The sequence below is a fragment of the Alexandromys fortis genome, unplaced genomic scaffold (genome assembly GCF_014885135.2).
Source record: "Alexandromys fortis isolate MF-2015 unplaced genomic scaffold, M_Fortis_MF-2015_v1.1 scaffold_23, whole genome shotgun sequence".
In the NCBI taxonomy this organism is placed as follows: Eukaryota; Metazoa; Chordata; class Mammalia; order Rodentia; family Cricetidae; genus Alexandromys; species Alexandromys fortis.
Genome location: NW_026067907.1, coordinates 592,198 through 611,980, shown reverse-complemented (window position 1 = coordinate 611,980; position 19,783 = coordinate 592,198). Strand labels below are relative to the sequence as shown.

The 19,783-nt window shown below is 46.8% G+C and overlaps 1 protein-coding gene across 1 annotated transcript in view; it reads right to left on the bottom strand.

The window, feature by feature from the left end:
- Mthfd1l (methylenetetrahydrofolate dehydrogenase (NADP+ dependent) 1 like) overlaps positions 1–19,493 on the bottom strand; it is a 177,062-nt gene extending 157,569 nt beyond the window's left edge. The window contains exons 1-7 of the mRNA XM_050135766.1: positions 19,056–19,493; positions 10,950–11,034; positions 9,541–9,591; positions 9,404–9,457; positions 4,312–4,436; positions 2,610–2,710; positions 1,655–1,791 (exon numbers count right to left, since the gene is read on the bottom strand). Of these exons, the coding sequence (XP_049991723.1) occupies positions 1,655–1,791; positions 2,610–2,710; positions 4,312–4,436; positions 9,404–9,457; positions 9,541–9,591; positions 10,950–11,034; positions 19,056–19,270 (768 nt within the window). The 5' untranslated portion in view covers positions 19,271–19,493. The remainder of the gene's footprint in view (positions 1–1,654; positions 1,792–2,609; positions 2,711–4,311; positions 4,437–9,403; positions 9,458–9,540; positions 9,592–10,949; positions 11,035–19,055) is intronic.
- Positions 19,494–19,783: the final 290 nt, after the last annotated feature.

The following is a 19,783-nucleotide window of genomic DNA, read 5'->3' as shown; positions in this document are numbered from 1 at the left end:
AATGAAAGAATAATATTACTATTAAAAGTAAAAGGAAAGAAGTCCCCCTGAACTTCCTCCTTTCCCGTCTTTCCCATCTTGTCCGAGTACAGCTCTTCAGAACTCCTGTTTTGTGTTACACACATGCTGCTGCTGCTCTCTCTCTCTCTCTCTCTCTCTCTCTTTCCCTTTTGTTTTGTTTTGTGCTGGGATTATAGGGTCATGCGCATACTAGGCAACTACTTTATTATTGAGCCATCTCCCCAAGCCCCTGACCATGTCTTCTTGTTTGTATGTCCAGGAATTTGTCTATGATATATTCAGACAGGAAAATGTCAGGGTCAAAAAGCACCTTAAACTCTATTAAAGGACTTTGCAAAGAGCCTATTTCACCTTGAAGTCTTTACAGCAACACGTCAGCTCCTGTTTTCCTACAATTTTGTCAGTATCTATACTTGTCACTATTTAATTACTGCTGGTAGGGCTCGACAAATCCTAAGGAGCTGGGCGGCTTTCCGCACGTCACTGAATCACCCCATGCCCATGAATGGCCATCTGCCAATTTTCTATCAATTACTTTTGTCTTATTGATTTCTAAGTCTTTCATAAGACAGCAACCACCTGCTACATGTTGGCTGTAAACACCGCGAATCTGTGACCATATTTTCACTTCTTTAAAAATAGTCCTGATGTAGGAAGACTCCGCCCACTGTCGGCAGCACCATTCCCTAGGCAGACGGGATGAGTCCAGAACATTCTAAGAAAGCCAGCAGGAGGCAAGCAAGCAAGGATCCGAGTACTTATTCTCTCTGTTCTCGACCACGCATTTGATGCTGTTCGTTCCTGCCTCGACTTCCACACAGTGACAGACTGCAATCTGAACTGTAGGCCGAACAAACCCCTCTTCCCTAAGTTGCTCTTGTCCGGGTATCTGTTACAGCAACGGAAATGAAGCTGGGACAGTAGTTGAGTCTTGTTCTTTCTTATTATCGCTGGGGCTCTTTTCTCTTACATTGACTGTGTACCCTTTTTGTAATCTTTCTCAAGATCCAACTTTGGGCTCTATCAACAATCTCTCATAAGTGTTTGTTTGCACATTAGTAATTGTTCTTTTTTTGAATTCATTTTTCCCTGAGCTCCTTTCTCTTGAACTACTCAGGTTTCCAAATGATGTGACTGTCGGAATGAGCTACCATGACAGGATTTGCTTTTCATTATCTTTTTTTTTCTTTTCTTTTCGAGACTGGGGTTTCTCTGTGTAGCTTTGGAGCCTGTCCTGGAATTAGTTTTTTTTTTTGTTTTGTTTTGATTTCTCTGTAGCTTTTGGTTCCTGTCCTGGAACTAGCGCTTCTAGACCAGGCTGGCCTCGAACTCACAGAGATCCGCCTGCCTCTGCCTCCCGAGTGCTGGGATTAAAGGCGCACGCCACCACCGCCCGGCTCTGGAATTAGTTCTTGTGGACCAGGCCGGCCATGTAATTCACAGAGGTCCGCCTGCCTCGACCTGGGATTAAAGGCCTGCGCCACCCCTGCCCAGCGCTTTCATTATTGTCATCCTTCAAGATCTCCCAAGGTCTTTCCCTAACTCCCTGCTCAGTGTTCACTTTACGTGTTGCCAGCTTTTCTTCTTTTCTAGTACAAATATTCAAGGCTGTAGAGTCGCAGGTGAGACCTACCTTGCCTTGGAGCTGAGGTGCTGCCCACGGGGAACTCATTGTCATGGACCCCTTTCTCTGGAAAAGGTATTGCAGGGCCGCTTCCAAGGGCCCACGAGCCCCTATCACCAAGACCTTCTTTCCATCCAAGGTGACTCCTACCAACCAATGAGAACTCAATATTAAAATCACACCTCAGAAACTTCCTCCCAGATAGCTTTAACTGAAAGAAGAACACCTTTGAAAGCACATCTTTTCTTGGGGAACGCCTCAGAAGAGGGACTCCAGAAAGACGGTAAGAAACAGAGGTGAGGAAGGAATGCCGCCAAACAGAATCTTCTAGCTGAGACAGACAGCTTTGCTCATGAGCTCTCGAGAGCTGTGGTTGCCTGCGCAAGATGAATCTAGTCAATATTCCAGCATGGATGGGGGCTCCCAAGGCCCCTCTTCCGGTTGAGAAGCTGCAGACAGTCAACAGCCCATATACATTTAGGCAACAGTAACTGCACTCAGTAGATTCTTTTCTTAAAGAACACGAAATTGCAAGCGACATTGAGATGGAGGGGGTCTGAGAGGAGCTGGAGAAGAATGAGAGGTGAGACTTACTGATACCTAAGGAATGACAAATTTGATAATTTAGGAATCGTTTTTGCTGTGGCTATTTTGATTGTTTCTTGAGAGATACTAATGTTTAAAATGTTAATGTTCATTTGTATTTATTAGAAAATGCTTCCGATTAGTCTATTTACATCCCCAAATAAGAACCAAGAGAAATGAAGTTGCCAATAAATAGCACTTTGAGATTCAAAAAGTCCTTATTTTCAAAAATTATCTAATGAGCAGTAAGCAGAAAACAGCATTTCTCTTCTTGCTTCATTTCAAATCTGCCAGTAACAAATCCTCATCGAAAAACAAACAAACAAACAAAACCCCCAAAACACAGAATAGACCATTCCAGAAGGAGGGGCCACCAGACCTGATTTCTCAACAAGTTCTACTGCAGCTCTGGCCAGAGGAGAAACAAAACACTCGGGGGCGTTGCCTCGCGCCAGCTTCCCCAGATTGATGTCAGTCACCCTGGATCGGAAAGAAAGAGGACAAGTGAGTCACAAGTCACCTGGTGGTGATGTACGGCATCGGTCCCAGATAACAGAGCACCGATGATGCTAGCTGCTCAAACAGTGCAGAAAACTCAGCAGACCCAGCACAAAGTCACGCAGGGCTGCACGCCACACCTCCAGAGACACGTTCAGTGGCTGCAGCACCCTGACACGCTGCAGCCAGCTGTCCACTTGGAGAACTCAGGATTGAGTCCATCACTCTAGAGATGGGCAGGTTGACTTCTACTTGGCTTCGGTATTTATCTCCGTGGGAAATTAAGGGAAAACAAGAAACCACAAATGCGTTATCAGTGGCTTCTGTGTGCCTTTTCCTACTCAAATCTACAACAAAGAATTTCAACTGTTTGCCAACACAATTTTCTCTACCCAGATTGGTAACAGAAAAAAAAGTCTTTCAGAAGGTTTCTTTGATTCTCCCCTTGTAGGGAAGGTTGGAAACTATATCTTCTCCCCTGGGGGCTTCCTGGTCCACTCCAGCATCGTCTCCCTTCACAACTGCTATAGAATTGGAGGGTTTTTTTTTTATCATCCATGCGACCATTCAATCCATCCATCCATATCTTTCTCCTGGAGAACCAAGTGCCTTACCTATGCACACACTCTTCCACTGAATTGCATACTCCCCAGCCCTTACAAAACAATGTTCTAACCCTTGTTTGGGTCTACCCTAGTCATAGGGAAAGGATGGGGTAGAGGAAACCAGTGTAGTTCAGTGAGGTACCAGGTTCTTGATCCAGCTGCTGAAGGATACACTAGACAGGAGACTAACTTTATCAATCTGTTTAGAACCTGCAGTCTTAAATGCACCCCGCTGTTTCTTCTACAGGTAAAAGCATTTCCCAGGCTTCCATATAAAAAAACAGAGCTTTTCCTTTCTAGCAAACTCACTGTACCTCCATTGCAGGCTGGTGGCGTTCACTAGCCTATGATACTTACGTCATACCATGGCATTCCACAAAAAAGTATCCAACAGCTACAATTCCTTCCCCATCTCAAAGTTTAACTAAAAACTGGTATTATACTGTGTGTGATGGTTGTGTGATGGTGGTCCACGCCTTTAATCCCAGCACTTGGGAGGCAGAGGCAGGTGGATCTCGGAGTTTGATGCCAGCCTGGTCTACAGAGAGTAGATCCAGGACAGCTAGGGCTACACAGAGGAACGTTGTCTCGAAAAACCAAGAAGGAACTTGTATCATTAATAAAAGCATTTTTTTTTCAACCAGTCTATGAGTAAACGTGGTTTTGGGACTCCTGCAAAGTCAGGTGTCAAAGTATCTTTTACTGTTGATAGAATTACCCAGCGAAGATTATTGCTGACCAGAGACTCCATCAGAAAGACAGGAGCTTGTAGAGTGGATACAATAGTGAAGGATTACCTCCAGACAGATGTGTACTTTCCGGATGCATGACTTTGACTCACAGAATTTTAAAACTTCTCAACCTTCTCCGCTATTTAAAACTAATTACTGACGAAGTTGCAAAAATTAGAAATTTAGAAAAGAAATCCCCACAGTTACTTATCACTAAGATTGATTATTTTCTTTTCTATTTTCTTACCCGTCCACATCTTTCTCTGGCTTCAAAGCATCGAGAACTTTGTTGCTAAATGAATCCTCAGAGATCTGAAGGGCAAGGCCATGTACTCTGGGGTCTTCATTAATCTTCAATATTTCATCTATGATCTAAACAGAAAAACATTGGCATTGGTCTTGTGAAAGTAAGAGCCAGAAAAAAAAAGTAGATGGGGAAAAAAAAAGAGAGGATTTCTACATAGGCTCAGGGAGATGACATAGTTGGTAGCATGTGCGCCTACTGATGACATCAGTTGGATCTCTAGAACTTACATAAAAAAAGTGTTGGCCTTGGTAGCATTGACCTGTAAAGACATGCAAATCTCTGTGACTTCATGACCAGCAAGCCTAGCCTAGTAGGTGAGCTCCATGCCGATGAGAGACCCTGCCTCAAAAACGCAAAGAGGTGGGTGGCTGTCGAGGTTGTCCTCTGGCTACAGTATGCACACGCTCCTGCAACCACACATGCACATAAACACCTGTGCACAAAGAGTCCTGAAAATGCATGTGTTTCTTTTTAGTGCTTATTGAAGGCTCTGATGTGAAACACAGTATAGACTCTATTCCCTCTTTATAGCTTATATAAAGAAGCCCCCAAAGAAACTGGGATGGATAAAGTTTTTAATAGCTTCATAGTTCCTGTGGTCCTACCAAGAAAACAATACCCAAAGCTTCACTCTTATTTAGACAGACAAAAGATAATTCCCTGCCAACACATAGCAGTTTTGGGGGAGATCAGGAAGCATGCATCCAAATGTCCCACCCTGCCAATGGTGCCTATAGGTCTTAGACCTCACATGCTCAAAAGTGGCTTCCCAGCAATGAGTCCAATCAGTCCCCCAGACCCTCTGGTTCACTGGATCCGAGTGGCATGCCAGAAGCCTTTCCTAAGGCTTGGGACAGAAGCTAAGTGCTGAGACAGACTCTTGGCATGTAACAAAACCACTGACTCAGAAGCAGAAAGATTCCCACCCTGTGTGTGGGTGCCTCTCAAAGGAAGTGTCATCTTACCAATTTTATTCTATTACTTGGCAAAAATATCTGCGCTATTACTATCATCTGGAAGGGAAGGGAAATGCTAGTGGGTACAGAAAGCAAATTAGTCTCATTCATTAAGCTGGAACTAAAGTTTCCAGGAAAACAATTAAAAAGTAACAATGTTAAAGATTCTGCAAGGCTGGTTAGAACTTCATGACTGTGGAGCGTTGGAGATCAAGGGATAAATTATCTTGGGCTATCTTTAATCGTTTTTCTAACCATTTGCTGCTGCTCACCCATGAATTTAATTGAACATTCTTATGACTACCAAGTGAAACTCATTTGGAACTTAGTCACACTCCACTAGCTTCCACCAAGCCCAGAGTCTTTCATAGGCCTCAACACTGGTATCAGATAGCACCCGAAGCTTATAGCAGAGACCTGTATTCCTGGCTACAACCCATAGGTTGACTGTTTTCATTAACAGACTTCTTTCTTTCTCTTTCTTTCTCTTTCTCTCTCTCTCTCTCTCTCTCTCTCTCTCTCTCTCTCTCTCTCTCTTTCTTTCTTTCTTCCTTTCTCTTGAGAAAGGGTTTCTCTGTGTAACTCTGGAGCCTGTCCTGGAACTAGCTCTGTAGATCAGGCTGGCCTTGAACTCACAGAGATCCACCTGCCTCTGACTCCTGAGTGCTGGGATTAAAGACGTGCGCCACCACCACCACCCGGTATATTTTTTCTATTTTCTTTCTTTCTTTCTTTCTTTCTTTCTTTCTTTCTTTCTTTCTTTCTTTCTTTCTTTCTCCCTTCTTTCCTCCCTCCCTCCCTCCCTCCCTCCCTCCTTCCTTCCTTCCTTCCTTCCTTGCTTCCTATTTTCCTTGATTGTTTGGGATAGGGAATAAATTTTTAAAGTGCCTTGATTGATGACTTTTTTGTTCTGCTCTTAAAACAAAACAAAAACACAAAACAAAATAAATTTTGTGAAGCTGGGAAGTGGAAAAATGGCTCAGCAGCCAAGACCACTTGCTGCTCTTCTATGGGACCCGAGTTCTGTCCTAAGTACCTATGTTAGGTGGCTCACAAGCGCCTATAGCTCAAGCTCCAGGAGATCCAGTATCTCTTAACCTCTTGGGTAGAACACTTATGTGTACATACTAACCATCACTTAAAACAAACAGACAAAAATGGTCCAAGCATCTACTTTGTACGTGTCCTAAGAAAGGGACCTAACGGCTAGCTGTCAGCAAAACTGCCCTGGCAAACCTGATGTGCTAATAGGGCGCCAAGTCTCAGCCTGACAGCAATAACACGTGCCAACAACATAAAGAAAGACAAAGTGGGACAAACAGGGTGAAGCGGCACAGAACGAGGGTGGCCAGAGGCTGCACCTAAGCAGAGCTCAGCATAAAATAAAGAATTAGCTTTAGAACCAACGAAAACAGAACAAAACCGGAAATAGAAAAGGCTTAATAAATTACAACACTCAAGATAATGCCACACTCATTTATCAAAAATTTCAGGAAAAAAAAAAGAGTGGGAGTAGATGAGTCCTTACCAAAAAACTGTCAAGCCAAGTGTGCTGGGTGGACATCTGTAACCTCGGGACTTGGGAGGCTGGGGCAGGTGGATTATGCGTTAGAGGCCAGATTGGGCTTCACAGTGTTTTCCTGGCTAACCTGGGCTACACAGCTGAAGTTGTCTAAAGAAATGAAAATGTGACTATACACAGTGAGGATCCTGGAAACAGCTGGCCTGCTTCTTTGAATTCTGTTACTGCTGGTGCCTTCATACTTCGTACTTACTATAACTAGCAGTATTAACTGTATTAACTGCTTGTTCAATACTAGCTGCCCTTCTTCCTTAGGAATGATCTAAAGGCCTCCTGGCATTAAGACCACATTTCCCCGCCTCCTCGCTGTCTGGCCAAACAATGTGATTGTAGCAGATGGAGGGGGAGCAAAATTGTTGTTTGCAGAAAACATCCTTAGAGGGAGGGAAGGGCGCAGACTGGAGCCTGCCTTCATCCTTTCCCATGGTCAGGACAGTGAGCTTTACCTGAGGTGCTGGGAAAGGGGACAGCGGAGACTCACCCTCAACCTCTGTGTACAGCAAAGAATTGCCTTTCCCCATAGGGTCTGGATAAGACTCAGTTACTAAAGACACAGAAGGGACAGACGACAAAAACACACTCCCATTACAACAGTGACTGCAGGCTCCCACTGGCCAAGTAAAACAAAATGTGTTGGAAAGCAACCTTTGATCAAGCTTTCTCCTTCTGGGTGCCTGAACTTCATTCAGGGCACCCTCAGGCTAAACAGGCAGACCGTGACCCCTGCTAATAGGCTGTCTGTGGGAACTCCTTTAGTCAGTATAGCCTTTAAGATACCAGCCCACTCGGCTGTGGTCTCTTTTACTATAAATGCAGTTGTAAAGCATGTGTTCTCTCTCTCTCTCTCTTTCTCTCTCTCTCTCTCTCTCTCTCTCTCTCTCTCTCTCTCTCTCTCTCTCTTTCCCAGTTGCTGGATTTGGCTCCTGATCCCCATTCGTGCAGAGGACTGTGATCTATCTGTGAGTCTACCCCTGAATAAATAGCCCTTTATTATACTGAATTCTGAGCTACTGTGGGATTTCTTCATAGCATCCATCTTCACAGACTAGCTGTGGGAAGCAACATTCTCTGATCTATTACTACCAAGCCACTCCCTCAGCCCATCCCTCACTTAGAGGATTATTCCTCCCTATAAAAGAAAAACCTCATCTGCCCAGCCCTGAAGGGGACTGCAAGTTACTCCAAGGTTTTAGTTACTCTTCATCAACTGTGACACAAAAAACACTCAAGGGAAAGTTCCAGAAATAAACAATTCATTAGTTTGAAACTGTGCACCTCACTGAGTGGCATGGTGAGATCTGGAATCAAGCGGACACGAACCAGTCCTTTGTCTGGCACATCTACACGTGTGAAAGGGACCTGCTCCTTAGTCACTCAGGAATCACGTGGGTTCCCAGATCAGCCGTGGTAGATTCACGGTGCTGGTGTCATATAACTTTTCTTTTACTGAATAACCATGCCAAAGCACGAGAAGATCAACGTTAGTGTTTGAGATAAGCCTGAGAGAAGCCACACTCTATAGATCTGTACTACTTGCAGTTTTAGGTATCTGCTGGGTGTCGTTCCCCGCCCTCATCATCTCCGTATCTAACAATAATCATTTTGAACAACTCCCATTATGGAGCAGAGCTGGTCTGACCTTGGTGAGAACATGGCTATGACAGGGAGAGTTGATCCCACCATCTTTGACTTGGTGGTACACTACAGAGACACTAGAGCAGCGGGAAGGGAGCGCTGCGCTTCATGTGACTCTGAGATGCTTCTCCTAGCCAGCGACTGCTGGTTTCCAAACATCATTCATGTCTTCCCTGAACACCCCCCCAAACAAAACAAAACAAAGCAAACAAACCCCCCAAACTTTGTTATTCGAGATTCTGTGTTTCGAGGTTCTCTACCCCAGGAACCACAACCTACTCCTCCCTGGCACAGCCAACCAGAGGAAAGTTAGACACAAGGGCTCATGCCCCAGACCAGGAGCATGGCATATGTTTATGATAGCTGCTTCTCCCACACTTGAGATGACCCTGGGGAGTGATGCTGACAGCTACAGCTAAAGCATATGGCTAGGATGGAGGGTCTATCAGCTGCTTCAAAATGCCAATAAAGAAGTCTCAGAACATTAAGCGCAGAGAGGCCCTTGAAGATCCCCCTATCCTGTTCCTACGTTGTATCAATAAGGCTATGGTGATCCCAAGATGCCAAAGGAACGTTCCAAGGTCAAAGATGCTGTTAGGACAGAGTGAAACCAGAGCCAAGTCTCTGGACACTCCCAGCACAATTTTTCATAAGACGCTAATTCTTCTTCAGCGAATAAACAGCTACGATCACCATAATGTCTAGCTTGTCTTCAGTGGAAAGCAACTGGAAGGGAGAGAGGTGAGCAGATCTCTTCCCCCTAGAAACTCAGTCCCAAGAGGAGGCTGAGCCTGTGCCCACCACCCCGAAAGGTGCTCATGGGCCAGTTAGAAACAGGAATGAGCTAGGCTGACATTACCTCATCTTCTCCACTGTCTGGAGGCAGGCAGATGTGAGTGATGTCCAGACCAGCCTGAAAAGGACACAAGATTCTGTTATCACAGGAGGCTATACCGTCAGGAATTCTAATGAACTGCTAAAATCACGAGTTCTTACCTCCTTGGCCAAATTCTGGTTTATTTCCTGCATCAAGTTATCACCACCAGCCTAAGGGCAAAGGAGCAAAGGGAGAACATCACAGTGTGAAAATTCCTGGACAATGTGCACCAAACACGACACAGGTTATGTATGTGAATACAATGAACACAAGTGACTGGAATACAAAGATGATAAGAATACAGAAAAGACTTTTATTCCCTATGGAAATCAGGCTAATAGCTGGGATTTATGTGCATATCATTTAAAAATGATAGACTGCATGTTATAGAACATAGTGGTTTGAAGGAGAATGACATTCCAAAGGCATGTATGTTTAATACTTGGTCCCCACCCAGTTGGTGGAACTGTTTGGGAAGGATTAAGAGGTGTGGCCTATGGAGGAGGCGTGTCCCTGGCAGTGGGCTTGCAACATTTTCAGTGTGTCTCTCCGACTCCTGTGGAGGATGTGCTCTCCCAGCTGGCCTTTCCCCCCCCCCCCATGCCTTTGCTCTGTCATAGATGCTAACCCTCTGAAACCATGACCCCAACCTGATGCTTTCTTTTATAAGCTGCCGTGGTCATGGAGTTTAGTCATAGCAATAGAAAAGTCACTAAGACATGGGGCATATAAGAATAACCTCATCATGGCTAACATCACTTTCTGTGACACATCAAAGACAGGAGTTTGGATGTTTATATGTGCACTTAGGTTGCATGGCAACAAGGAACCAGATTCCCTGGAAGTCCAAGTTTCTAAACCAATTCTGCCCCCCTCCCCCGCCACCCCCCACTATGAGGGGATATGGCAGCTACCTAAGGACATAGATCACATGAACACAGTTCTGTAGTCTCACAAACCAAGGTCCTATTGGCCACACAGGCTGCTATTGTAACACCGAAACAGCCTGCCAAGCACCACCAGAACAGGCCAGCTACTGGGCTGAACTGCTTCCAGGCCTGGCCCATCCTGTTATGTCCCTGTACCTGCCATCACACAGGGATGCCAATGACACAGCGGCTCCTCACCAAGAAATAAACATGGAATACAAAGTCCTCTGACACACGCATGACTTTTGACACTTGGGCTGTAAAACATTAATGCGCACCCGGCATTGCCCATTTGTCTTCTCTAGGAAAAAGAACGAACTGACCTGCAAGCCACATTTGATAAGTACTACTAAGTACACGTGGGCTAGTATCTACTGTGTCCTGTGATTTACGTGGGTGCCGCCCTTCTGACCTCCGTGACCACCTATGTCTCGGCAGGATGAGTGACCCCAACAGGGCCACGTCTATCCTGTATAGGTAACAGCACTTGCCACTGAGCCCACTGCTGTGATTGACAGGACCTATGTCTGGTCTCTGCTTATAAGGATTTGCTAAATTACATCACAAAGTAGTAGGAGGTCACCACGGCCAGCGCTTACCTGAATAACAGCAAGAACTGGCTTAAAGGCAGGGCTTTTCTCTTGCAGCAGACTCAGCACTTCTTTGGAACTGTGAATGACTTCTCTGTATCGAGAAAGAAAAACAACAGAGTCATTTCTTTGTTCACAGCTAGAAAGGACAGGCACAATGGCTGTCCCGCCAAAGCTTGTTACTCTAAGTGAATCAGACCACGGAGGGAGACTGGGCAGAGCGTGAGAGAAGGCAGGGCCCAGGGGCATCTAGGACGGCTGATGCAGGCAGTGTGCACGGGCACAAACCCGCAGCCCCAGCTCTAGGGAGGTGGAGGTGTGCGAATTGTGAATGCAAGGCCAGCCTAGACTGCCTGGTGAAACCCTGTCTCAGAAAACCAAAAATGTTAAAAAAGAAACGTCAACGCGAATTCTGGATGAAATGCAACAATTGGATTTCTAAAACGTGTAGAGGGGAACCAGCTAAATGTAAACGTTCATTTCCAAGGGGCTAAATTTTTCTCTTGTATTTTCCAAGTTTAATTCAATAAAAAGTTTGGATCCAATAAGGGGACTCACTGGGTAAAAGCGCTTGCTGCCAACCAAGCCTGCCAATCAGAGTCCGCCCCTGGACCCAAATGTAAAAGGAGGAACTGGCTTGACTCCCCAAGCTGTCTTCTTAACCACACACATATGCACATAAAGAAATGTAATAAAAAGATTCAAAGTCTGGGTTTCTATTCTACACAGTCCCATTCTTTTACCATATTCCCTTACTCTGCCCCCCAGGAGAAATTAGTTTGGGGTACCATGGGAAAAGGAAACAAATGGGGGGAGGCCTGTGGAAACGGTGATGGCTGAACGGACTGGACTGGCAGGGCAGGAAGTCCCGGCTAAAGTCTGGGTCTCAGAGTCTGAGGAAAGGATTCAGAGACAGAAAAGGAGGGAAAGAACTGTAAGGAACAGATGTGGGAGACCTAGGATGCCATAGCCTGCGGGGCGCCTTCTGAAGACGGTGTTTCATGGCTGGGGCAGGCTGGTCTTCTGCAAATAGTCTTGCTCTTGGCCCAGTGAGGACCATGGCTTTTTTCACAGTCTAGGAGAGGAGAGGCGCCTCTCAGATGTGCAGACCTATATAAATATAGCAGAGCTAGCCTTCCTTTCTAGAACTTTCTATATACGTCATTTTAGAAGCCACCATCACTTCTATGCCATGTCTTCACTGGCACATCTCCAGCCATCTGCTCTGGTTTTCTCTCTCAGAACAGACCGAAAGGCTACTCAAAGTAGCACCCAGTTTCCATGTTAAAAGATTTAGCTGCCTCCAGGGATGGCTGGGTGAACCTGGGGCCCCACAGAAGCTAGATGAGCACTGGCAGGCACCTCCGGCTGCGGGCCACCTTTAAAGACTGCTCTCAGTATTTATTACACCTAACAACTTTCAAAAAAAAAAATGATTTTGCCTCAGTCCGGTGCCGTCAGGAGCAAGACACCAAAAACAAAACAAACAACTCCCACTTTTCAGAGCGGTGGCTGAGGGATGTTATTGGGAAGGTGCTGAGCTCTGGTGCACACAGGGAGCAGGGTGCTGAGTTCAAAACGCGCTCGGGAGGGACCTTCCCTACAGTCAGAGGCTCACCGAGCCAGGCAAGTGTGTACAATTACTTGTTTGGCTTTGCTTTTATACACTTGGGATGACGCAGTTCAATCCCCAGGGAAGTAACTTCACTATTCTGTTAACACACAAAACCACTTAGAAAAGCTCACTTCTCCAGCAATGGGTGACAAAATTTCCATACTGCTTTATCGCCCAGCCTGGCAGAGCGGCTAAGCTATTATAGACCAAGCTGGGTCCATATTCTTTGCTTGGTCTGGGGAGGTACTTCAGTGTGAGCATCAAGCACTTCTGGGCCTAAGAATCCTCTGGGGAACATGATAAAAATCAAGGTTCCAGCTCAGAAAGTCTTGTTCAATATGCTGGGCTGGGGCCCAGGAGTGTGTCATCTTAAGTGAGTGCCAGGGGTTCTGGAGCATGGCCTATGGATAACAGCCAGGCCTGGCACTCGGGCCTCCCGTACACTAGAGAAGCCTTCTATAAATGCCTTCCTCACCTGTGAAAAAGGTAGATCTTTATTTCAAGGGCTCTTTATCTTTTCCTTATTGTTGGACACATTTTATTTTTCATGCTACTAAGGCTACCTGTTTGAAGGGGAAATGTCCCCCACCCAATCATGAGTCTGAACACTTGGCCTTCAGCTGGGTCAGTGAAGGTTAGGAACCTTTAAGGTGGTGGAGTCCTGCTGGAGGAAGTGGGTTACTGGGAAAGGGCCTGGAGGTTTTACAGCTCCACCCTACTTCCAGCTTATTTTCGCAGCCTTACTTGGGATACAAAGTAAACAAGAGCCAAACAACAGGCTTTGTCCTCAGAGACCAGTTGAACTCCAAGGTCAAACACGTTCACCTTCCCTCCCTCAGGTGTCGGTATTGACACTTTTGTCAAGCATCGGTCACCGCAACAAACTTTTAAACAGAAGAATTCACAGCAGAGCCGGGTGGTGGTGGCGGCGCACGCCTTTAATCCCAGCACACGAAAGGCAGAGGCAGGCGGAGCTCTGTGTGTTAGAGACCAGCCTGGTCTACAAGAGCTGTTCCAGGACAGGCTCCAAAACCACGGAGAAAACCCTGTCTCGGGGGAAAAAAAAAAAAAGAATTCACAGCAGAGGCCCCCCAGTCTTGTCCTCCCTCACTAGAATAAAAGGAGCGTTTCTTTGGGCCTCCAAGAGCACCAGACATATAAACGGTGCACCAATATACAGGCAGGTAAAACATCCATAATAATAAATAAATAATAAAAACAATGATGTAATAAAATACATTTTTAAAAAGTCAGTTGTCAGACAAAATAGTTGAGGTGCGGGCATGTAGAAGATACAGCTACACAAAGGGGTCCACAATGAAATAATACTACCTCCCCACCCCCAAAAAAAGCCAGGCCATGCTGGTGCACACCTTTAATCCCAGCACCCAGCCAGGCAGAGGCAGGTGGAACTCTGTGCGTTTGAGGCCAGACTGGTCTACAGAGTGAGTTCCAGGGCAGCAAGAACTACACAGAAGAAATCCTGTCTTGAAAAACTAAATAAAACAAACAAATGGCAGGGGTACCCCCACCTACACACAACTGGCCCTGTGTATCATGTTTCCATTCCTTTCAGAGACTCCTGCAGTGTGGAACAATGCAAGAGCATCCCAGGCCCAATACATCTAAAATGTAACATAAATGTTTCCAACGCCGTGTCTCTGCGCTGGGGGAGAAAAACCTCAGTTCTGACTGGGAACAGTGTAGTTGAAACTTGAAACATCCTATTACTAAAGATAGGTGGGCAAAGGTTTAAGCCAGCGGCCTTCTAATACTACCCCTATTATGCTGCTGTTACTATTTCTGACCCAGCTCAGTCATCCCCGCCTGCTAACTGCACAAAGCTGCCTTGTCCTAACAAATGGCATTCCTTCTTCTCCCGGTGGCTAGCCGCCGCCACGCCCGAGTGTGGGAGGGAGCAGCTGGCCATGCTACTGAGAAACTACCACTGTACACTACCCCTGCCTGCTGAGACCATTCGCTAACAGAAGTCCGCACTTAAACGTCTCAACTCTTCCAAAGGAAAAAGAAGCGTCCTTCTAGGAATGTGGAGCTGGTCTCCTTCAAAGATTACCACTAGTGTTTAGAGAAACTGTCCAGGGTAAAAGCCTAGAACTCTTTGCTTTGACCATAACAGCTTCTATGATAAAGCTGACTCCAGCTACTTCTTACACACAGAGCTTCTCCGCGCCTCTTTTCAGAAATAAAGAGGATTCATGACCACCTGGATCTCCCAGCCTCTCTCCTGCAGCTGGTTGGGCTACTTCTTACACACAGAGCTTCTCCGCGCCTCTTTTCAGAAATAAAGAGGATTGATTCATGACCACCTGGATCTCCCAGCCTCTCTCCTGCAGCTGGTTGGGCTACTTCTTACACACAGAGCTTCTCCGCGCCTCTTTTCAGAAATAAAGAGGATTGATTCATGACCACCTGGATCTCCCAGCCTCTCTCCTGCAGCTGGTTGGGCTACTTCTTACACACAGAGCTTCTCCGCGCCTCTTTTCAGAAATAAAGAGGATTCATGACCACCTGGATCTCCCAGCCTCTCTCCTGCAGCTGGTTGGGATCATGTGACTAGTTTCTGGCCAAAAGTAGGAGGCGATGACTGTGTAGTGAGAGGACCACACACAACCTGGCTGGAAGGTAACGAGACCAGAAATCAGGAGCAGTAGGGAACCATCCTGGGGGCCACCCTGGAGCCTTTGCTCTGGATGTTTTCTTTGGGCGTGGCTTTGGTTTGGATGGGTCCCCCTAAAGCCCATGTGCTGGAGGCTTAATCCCGATGCAGAAACGATGGGGGGGGGGGACACGACTTTGAGGAGGTGGGACAGACTCACACGCTTGTCATGGGATAATGGAAGGGATGAGTTTACACCTCCAACTCACTTGTCCTTCTGCCTTCAGCTGTGCTGTGACGTATCGGGGCCCTTGCCAAATGCCAGCTCCTTGACAGTGGACTTCTCAGACTCCAAAACAGTGGAGACAAATTTCTATAATTACTCAGTCTGTGGTATTTTATTATTAAAGCAGCAAAACAAAACAGAAAAAAAGGGATAAGTATCCTGGTTCTTTTTTCTGTTTTCTGCATGAGCTGAATTTGAGAGTAATAAGATTATCTTATACACATTATTTCATCAAATCTAAGATAGACAAGGAAAGACACATGGCCAATTTATGTGAAAACGGAAAAAAAATGCTGTGGGTTAATGACAGCATCCTCTTTTCTTTCCAAAAATGTATTATGGTGTTGAGGGAATTTTTTTAAAAAGATTTTATTTTTATTAAGTATATAAGTATGGAGGCCCAAAGAGGAATTTGCGTTCCCCGAGCTGGAGTTATGTGTGGTGATGAGACCTGGAAACCTAACTCAGAGCCTCTGCAATAGCAGCAGAATGTGCTCTTAAGCGATGGACCATTTCTCTAGCTCCATGAAAGGCTTTTTTTTTTAACAACCTAGACACAGAACTGTTTCATCATTAGTTCACTCATCCATATGTATCAAAAGGAAAACAATAAATTGAAGACATCTCAAACTTCAAATTAAGGCTCTGACACTTCTGAATGTATTCTTAACTAAAAAAAGGAAAAAAAATTTTTTTATTGGTTGTAAGTTTTTGTTTGTTCTTTGTATGATCATCCTGTGTCATAAGAATATTGGCGAGGCAACAATCCTTAAAAGATGTGATTGTTGTCCCTAGATACACTAGCCCCTGTTATGGAATATTAGTTGAAGATGCATTACATTCATTTATGCTGTGGAACATTTGCTTAATGATGCAAAGATGGGTTGCATTTTTTTATGTTGTATTTGTTTAACTCTGTGAAGCTCTGTTACTCTGCTTGTCTAAAGCACCTGATTGGTCTAATAGAGTGCAGAACGGCCAATAGCTGGCAGGAGACAGAATAGGTGGGGCTGCCAGACAGAAAGACTAAATAGGGGAAAAAAAGATGGAGGAGTGAGAAAAGGAGGAGAGGAGGACATCAGGGGTCAGCCACTCAGCTGCACAGCAAGCCATAGAGAAAGGTAAAAGCCCAGAAGCAAAAGATTGATGGGATAATTTAAGAAAAGCTGGCTAGAAATAAGCCAAATAAGGCCAGACATTCATAAGAAAGAGTAAGTGTCTGTGTATTTATTTGAGAACTGGGTAGTGGACCCTCCAAAGAGTAAAAAAAAACAAAAACACAACCCAACAACAAATCACTGCCTCATTACTCTAAGAAAATACCTGAAGTAATTAACTTCTAAAGAGAAAAGGTGTGTTTGGGCTCATGGTCTTGGAGATGCTGCTGCCTGAGATCTGGTGGCCTCCAGCAAGGGCAGCCCAGCATTGCAGGCATATGTCTCAGAGCAAAGCTCCTCCCATCAGGAGCCAAAAAGGACAGGTGAGAGAATGCTGAGTCAAATCCCCACCGTTTCCTCCAAGGCGGGTCTATGAGGACCTAAGCACATTCTATAAGGCGCCACTTCTCAAAAGTTCCACCCCCTAGTAGCCTCCAGAGTACCACTCTGTGGCCCAAGCCTGCTGTATATGGACCTACGGGGAACAACGAACAGCCAGACTCAGCCCTGTAGTTTTCACTGCAGTGGCCCGTCCTGCAAGTGTCGGGGGCTGATACTTTCTTGATTCTATCAGATGCCAGACAACCAGAAATCATAGTATTTCCCCAAATGACCTTTCAGATCACAGGCATTCAGCCACTCCATCATATAAAGGTCACTGTGCTTCCTGGGGACTTGCCACATCTTTTCTGATGCACACGGATGATGGCTCTTGTACAGCTTCTTCCTGCAGGTGACATCTAATCTGATCACTTCTCCACTTTCCAAATCCCACAGGTACAGGCAGGGATACATTTGCTGCCATGGCCTCCTGGCTAACAGCAACCACAAGACACAATCAATGGAAAGACAGATTCTAGGTTCAGAGCTATTCAGAATATGCATTCTAGGATTGCTTCCTTGAAGTAGGTAGCATTGAGGGTTCCATTTGCAGGTAAAGATGCTGAGACCAATAGCTTGTCCAAGCTCTCACATGCAGTAGTACAGACTTTGGCCAAAAAAAAAAAAAAGACATCTGATTCCTCAGCACTGACCTCTGGTTCTGCAGCAGAACCAGAAAACGCCCACCCATTAGCTAGGAATGCATGCACGTGCACATACATTTTTATTTAATGTCCTGACGTATATTCGGGTGCACATGTGTTGGCGTGTGGAAACACCACACGTCAACTTCGGGTATTGCCTCTCAACATTTGCCCACTTTGGTTGTGGAAACAGGACCTGTCATTGGTCTGGAGCTATTGGATTCTGCTGGGGTGGGGAGCAGGCCAGTGAGCCCCAGGGATCTGCCTGTCTCCGCCTTCCCAGGACGGCGGTGGGGGGAAGTGGGGAGGGGAGCGGGGAGGGGTCACGGGAACGGGAGGGGACACACGCAAGAGTATGCTACCACACCCAATCCCAGCCAGGGCTTAGCTTGAACTCACAATTTTAAACAACGTAGAAACATAAAACTAAGTATATTTCATAGCATGGAAAAATACAGGAAAATTCAAACTTCAGAGTTCATAAAAGGTTGAATTTTATCAAAAAAAGTGAGAATTTGTTTTTCCTTGACACAAAGGTACCTATGTGATATTTTAAATTTTGCTTCTTAGTCCACTAAATCTTAAGTATTTACTATCATGTCCATTACACAAAGTTTGTAGGTCTTAGTTTTTTTGTTGCGGGCTATGTGCGACAGTCCCCGGGTCTTATATTTTGCTCATTTAACTGTTTCCACAGTTCCAGTTAGGAGCCAGATCCTTAAGCGGCTTTCCCGCCACCTGCAGGTAGGTCCTGGGCGTGTCCCCGTGCACTGCAGCGGCCCAGCAAACCCACTTCTCTAAGGCTTGCTTCCCGGTCTCTCCCACAGTGGGACAGAAGGCTGAGGAACCGGGGCGGGATGTGGGGACAGGACACAGCCTCGGGTCTGCGCAGTTCGCCACTGGACAAGAAATGAACTTTCCAGACACAACCGCGCTGGACCCTGCGTGCTTTCCGAGCGGCGATATTCGGGACTTTTGTGCCACGACCTCCAGGGCTTCTGCAGCGGGTTTCGCCGGAGACTCCTGGGGCAGGGACAGCAGTGGCGGGATGGCAGAGCCATCCTCCTTGCAGCTCTCCCGCCCTGGGCCGCGCCGCCCCTTTTCTGTCGGCGCCACGCCCGGCGTGGTTGCATCAGAGCCGGAGGCGGGTGACGCACGTGGAGCGGGGCGTGCGGTCCGTGAGGCGCGCGCGGCGGCTAGGGGATGCCCTCTCCCACAGGGTCCCATACCCCCAACGTCCCCCCCCCACGTCCTCACTGCCAATAGCCAGGAGCCCTTGCAAAGTTGGCACCAAGCATTCTCTGCCTTCCGCCCTACGGAAATGGTCCCTCGAGTCTCCCGGCTACCGAGAGCTCTGCTGTCCCATCCTTAGGTCCCTAGTTGGGGACCTGCGTGCAGGCAAGCCAGACACTCACCTGACGATGGAGGTCGTCCCAGAGGCCTCCGTACTGCCTGTTCCAGAGATGCTGAAGGCCTGGCCATCTTGCAGCCCCCGCCCGCGCACCCCCTCGGGGTCACCACCTCCGCTGCTGCTGCTGGAGCTACACAGCTCACGGAGGCGACACGCCGGGCCCCGGGGCAGCTGCTGATGGCCGAGCTGGCGCAGCAGGAGGGGCAGGCGGGCGCTCATGTTGCTGCGGAACACGGGGCGACTGATTCTCCGGTGGCGCCGAGATGCTGCAGCAAGTTCCTCCCTGGGTTGGCGAGGCTGGCGCCAGAGAGAGCCAAGCTACACAGTAACGGGCCAGCAGCAGGAAAAGACTAGGCTCTTCCTCGTGGGAGGAACAGAGGCCCCTAGGGGGCACTGTACCTAGTGGCGGTGACGTTCAGAGGGCGGGGGCCAGCGGACGCGAGGCTGCTGGTTGGAGTTGCCTGAAAGTCAAGAGAGTAGGTGGGGCTTCGCGGTGGTGCTGAGTCCTTTCCCTGAGGTTGTAAGACCCACCCTTCTGCCTCAAAACTTGGTGCCACCCTTGATGTTTAGCTTGCAGCTCACTGTACTTAGGAGGTAGTGGTTCTAAGTCCAGTTTAGACCAGAAGGGAGGGTTTATTACGTCGGAAGTGGGAAGTGGCTGGCCTAAGGGTAAATGAGTCAGTACTTGGAGTTTGCATCGCTGACTTTGTAGCCTTATGCAAGTAAGTTAAC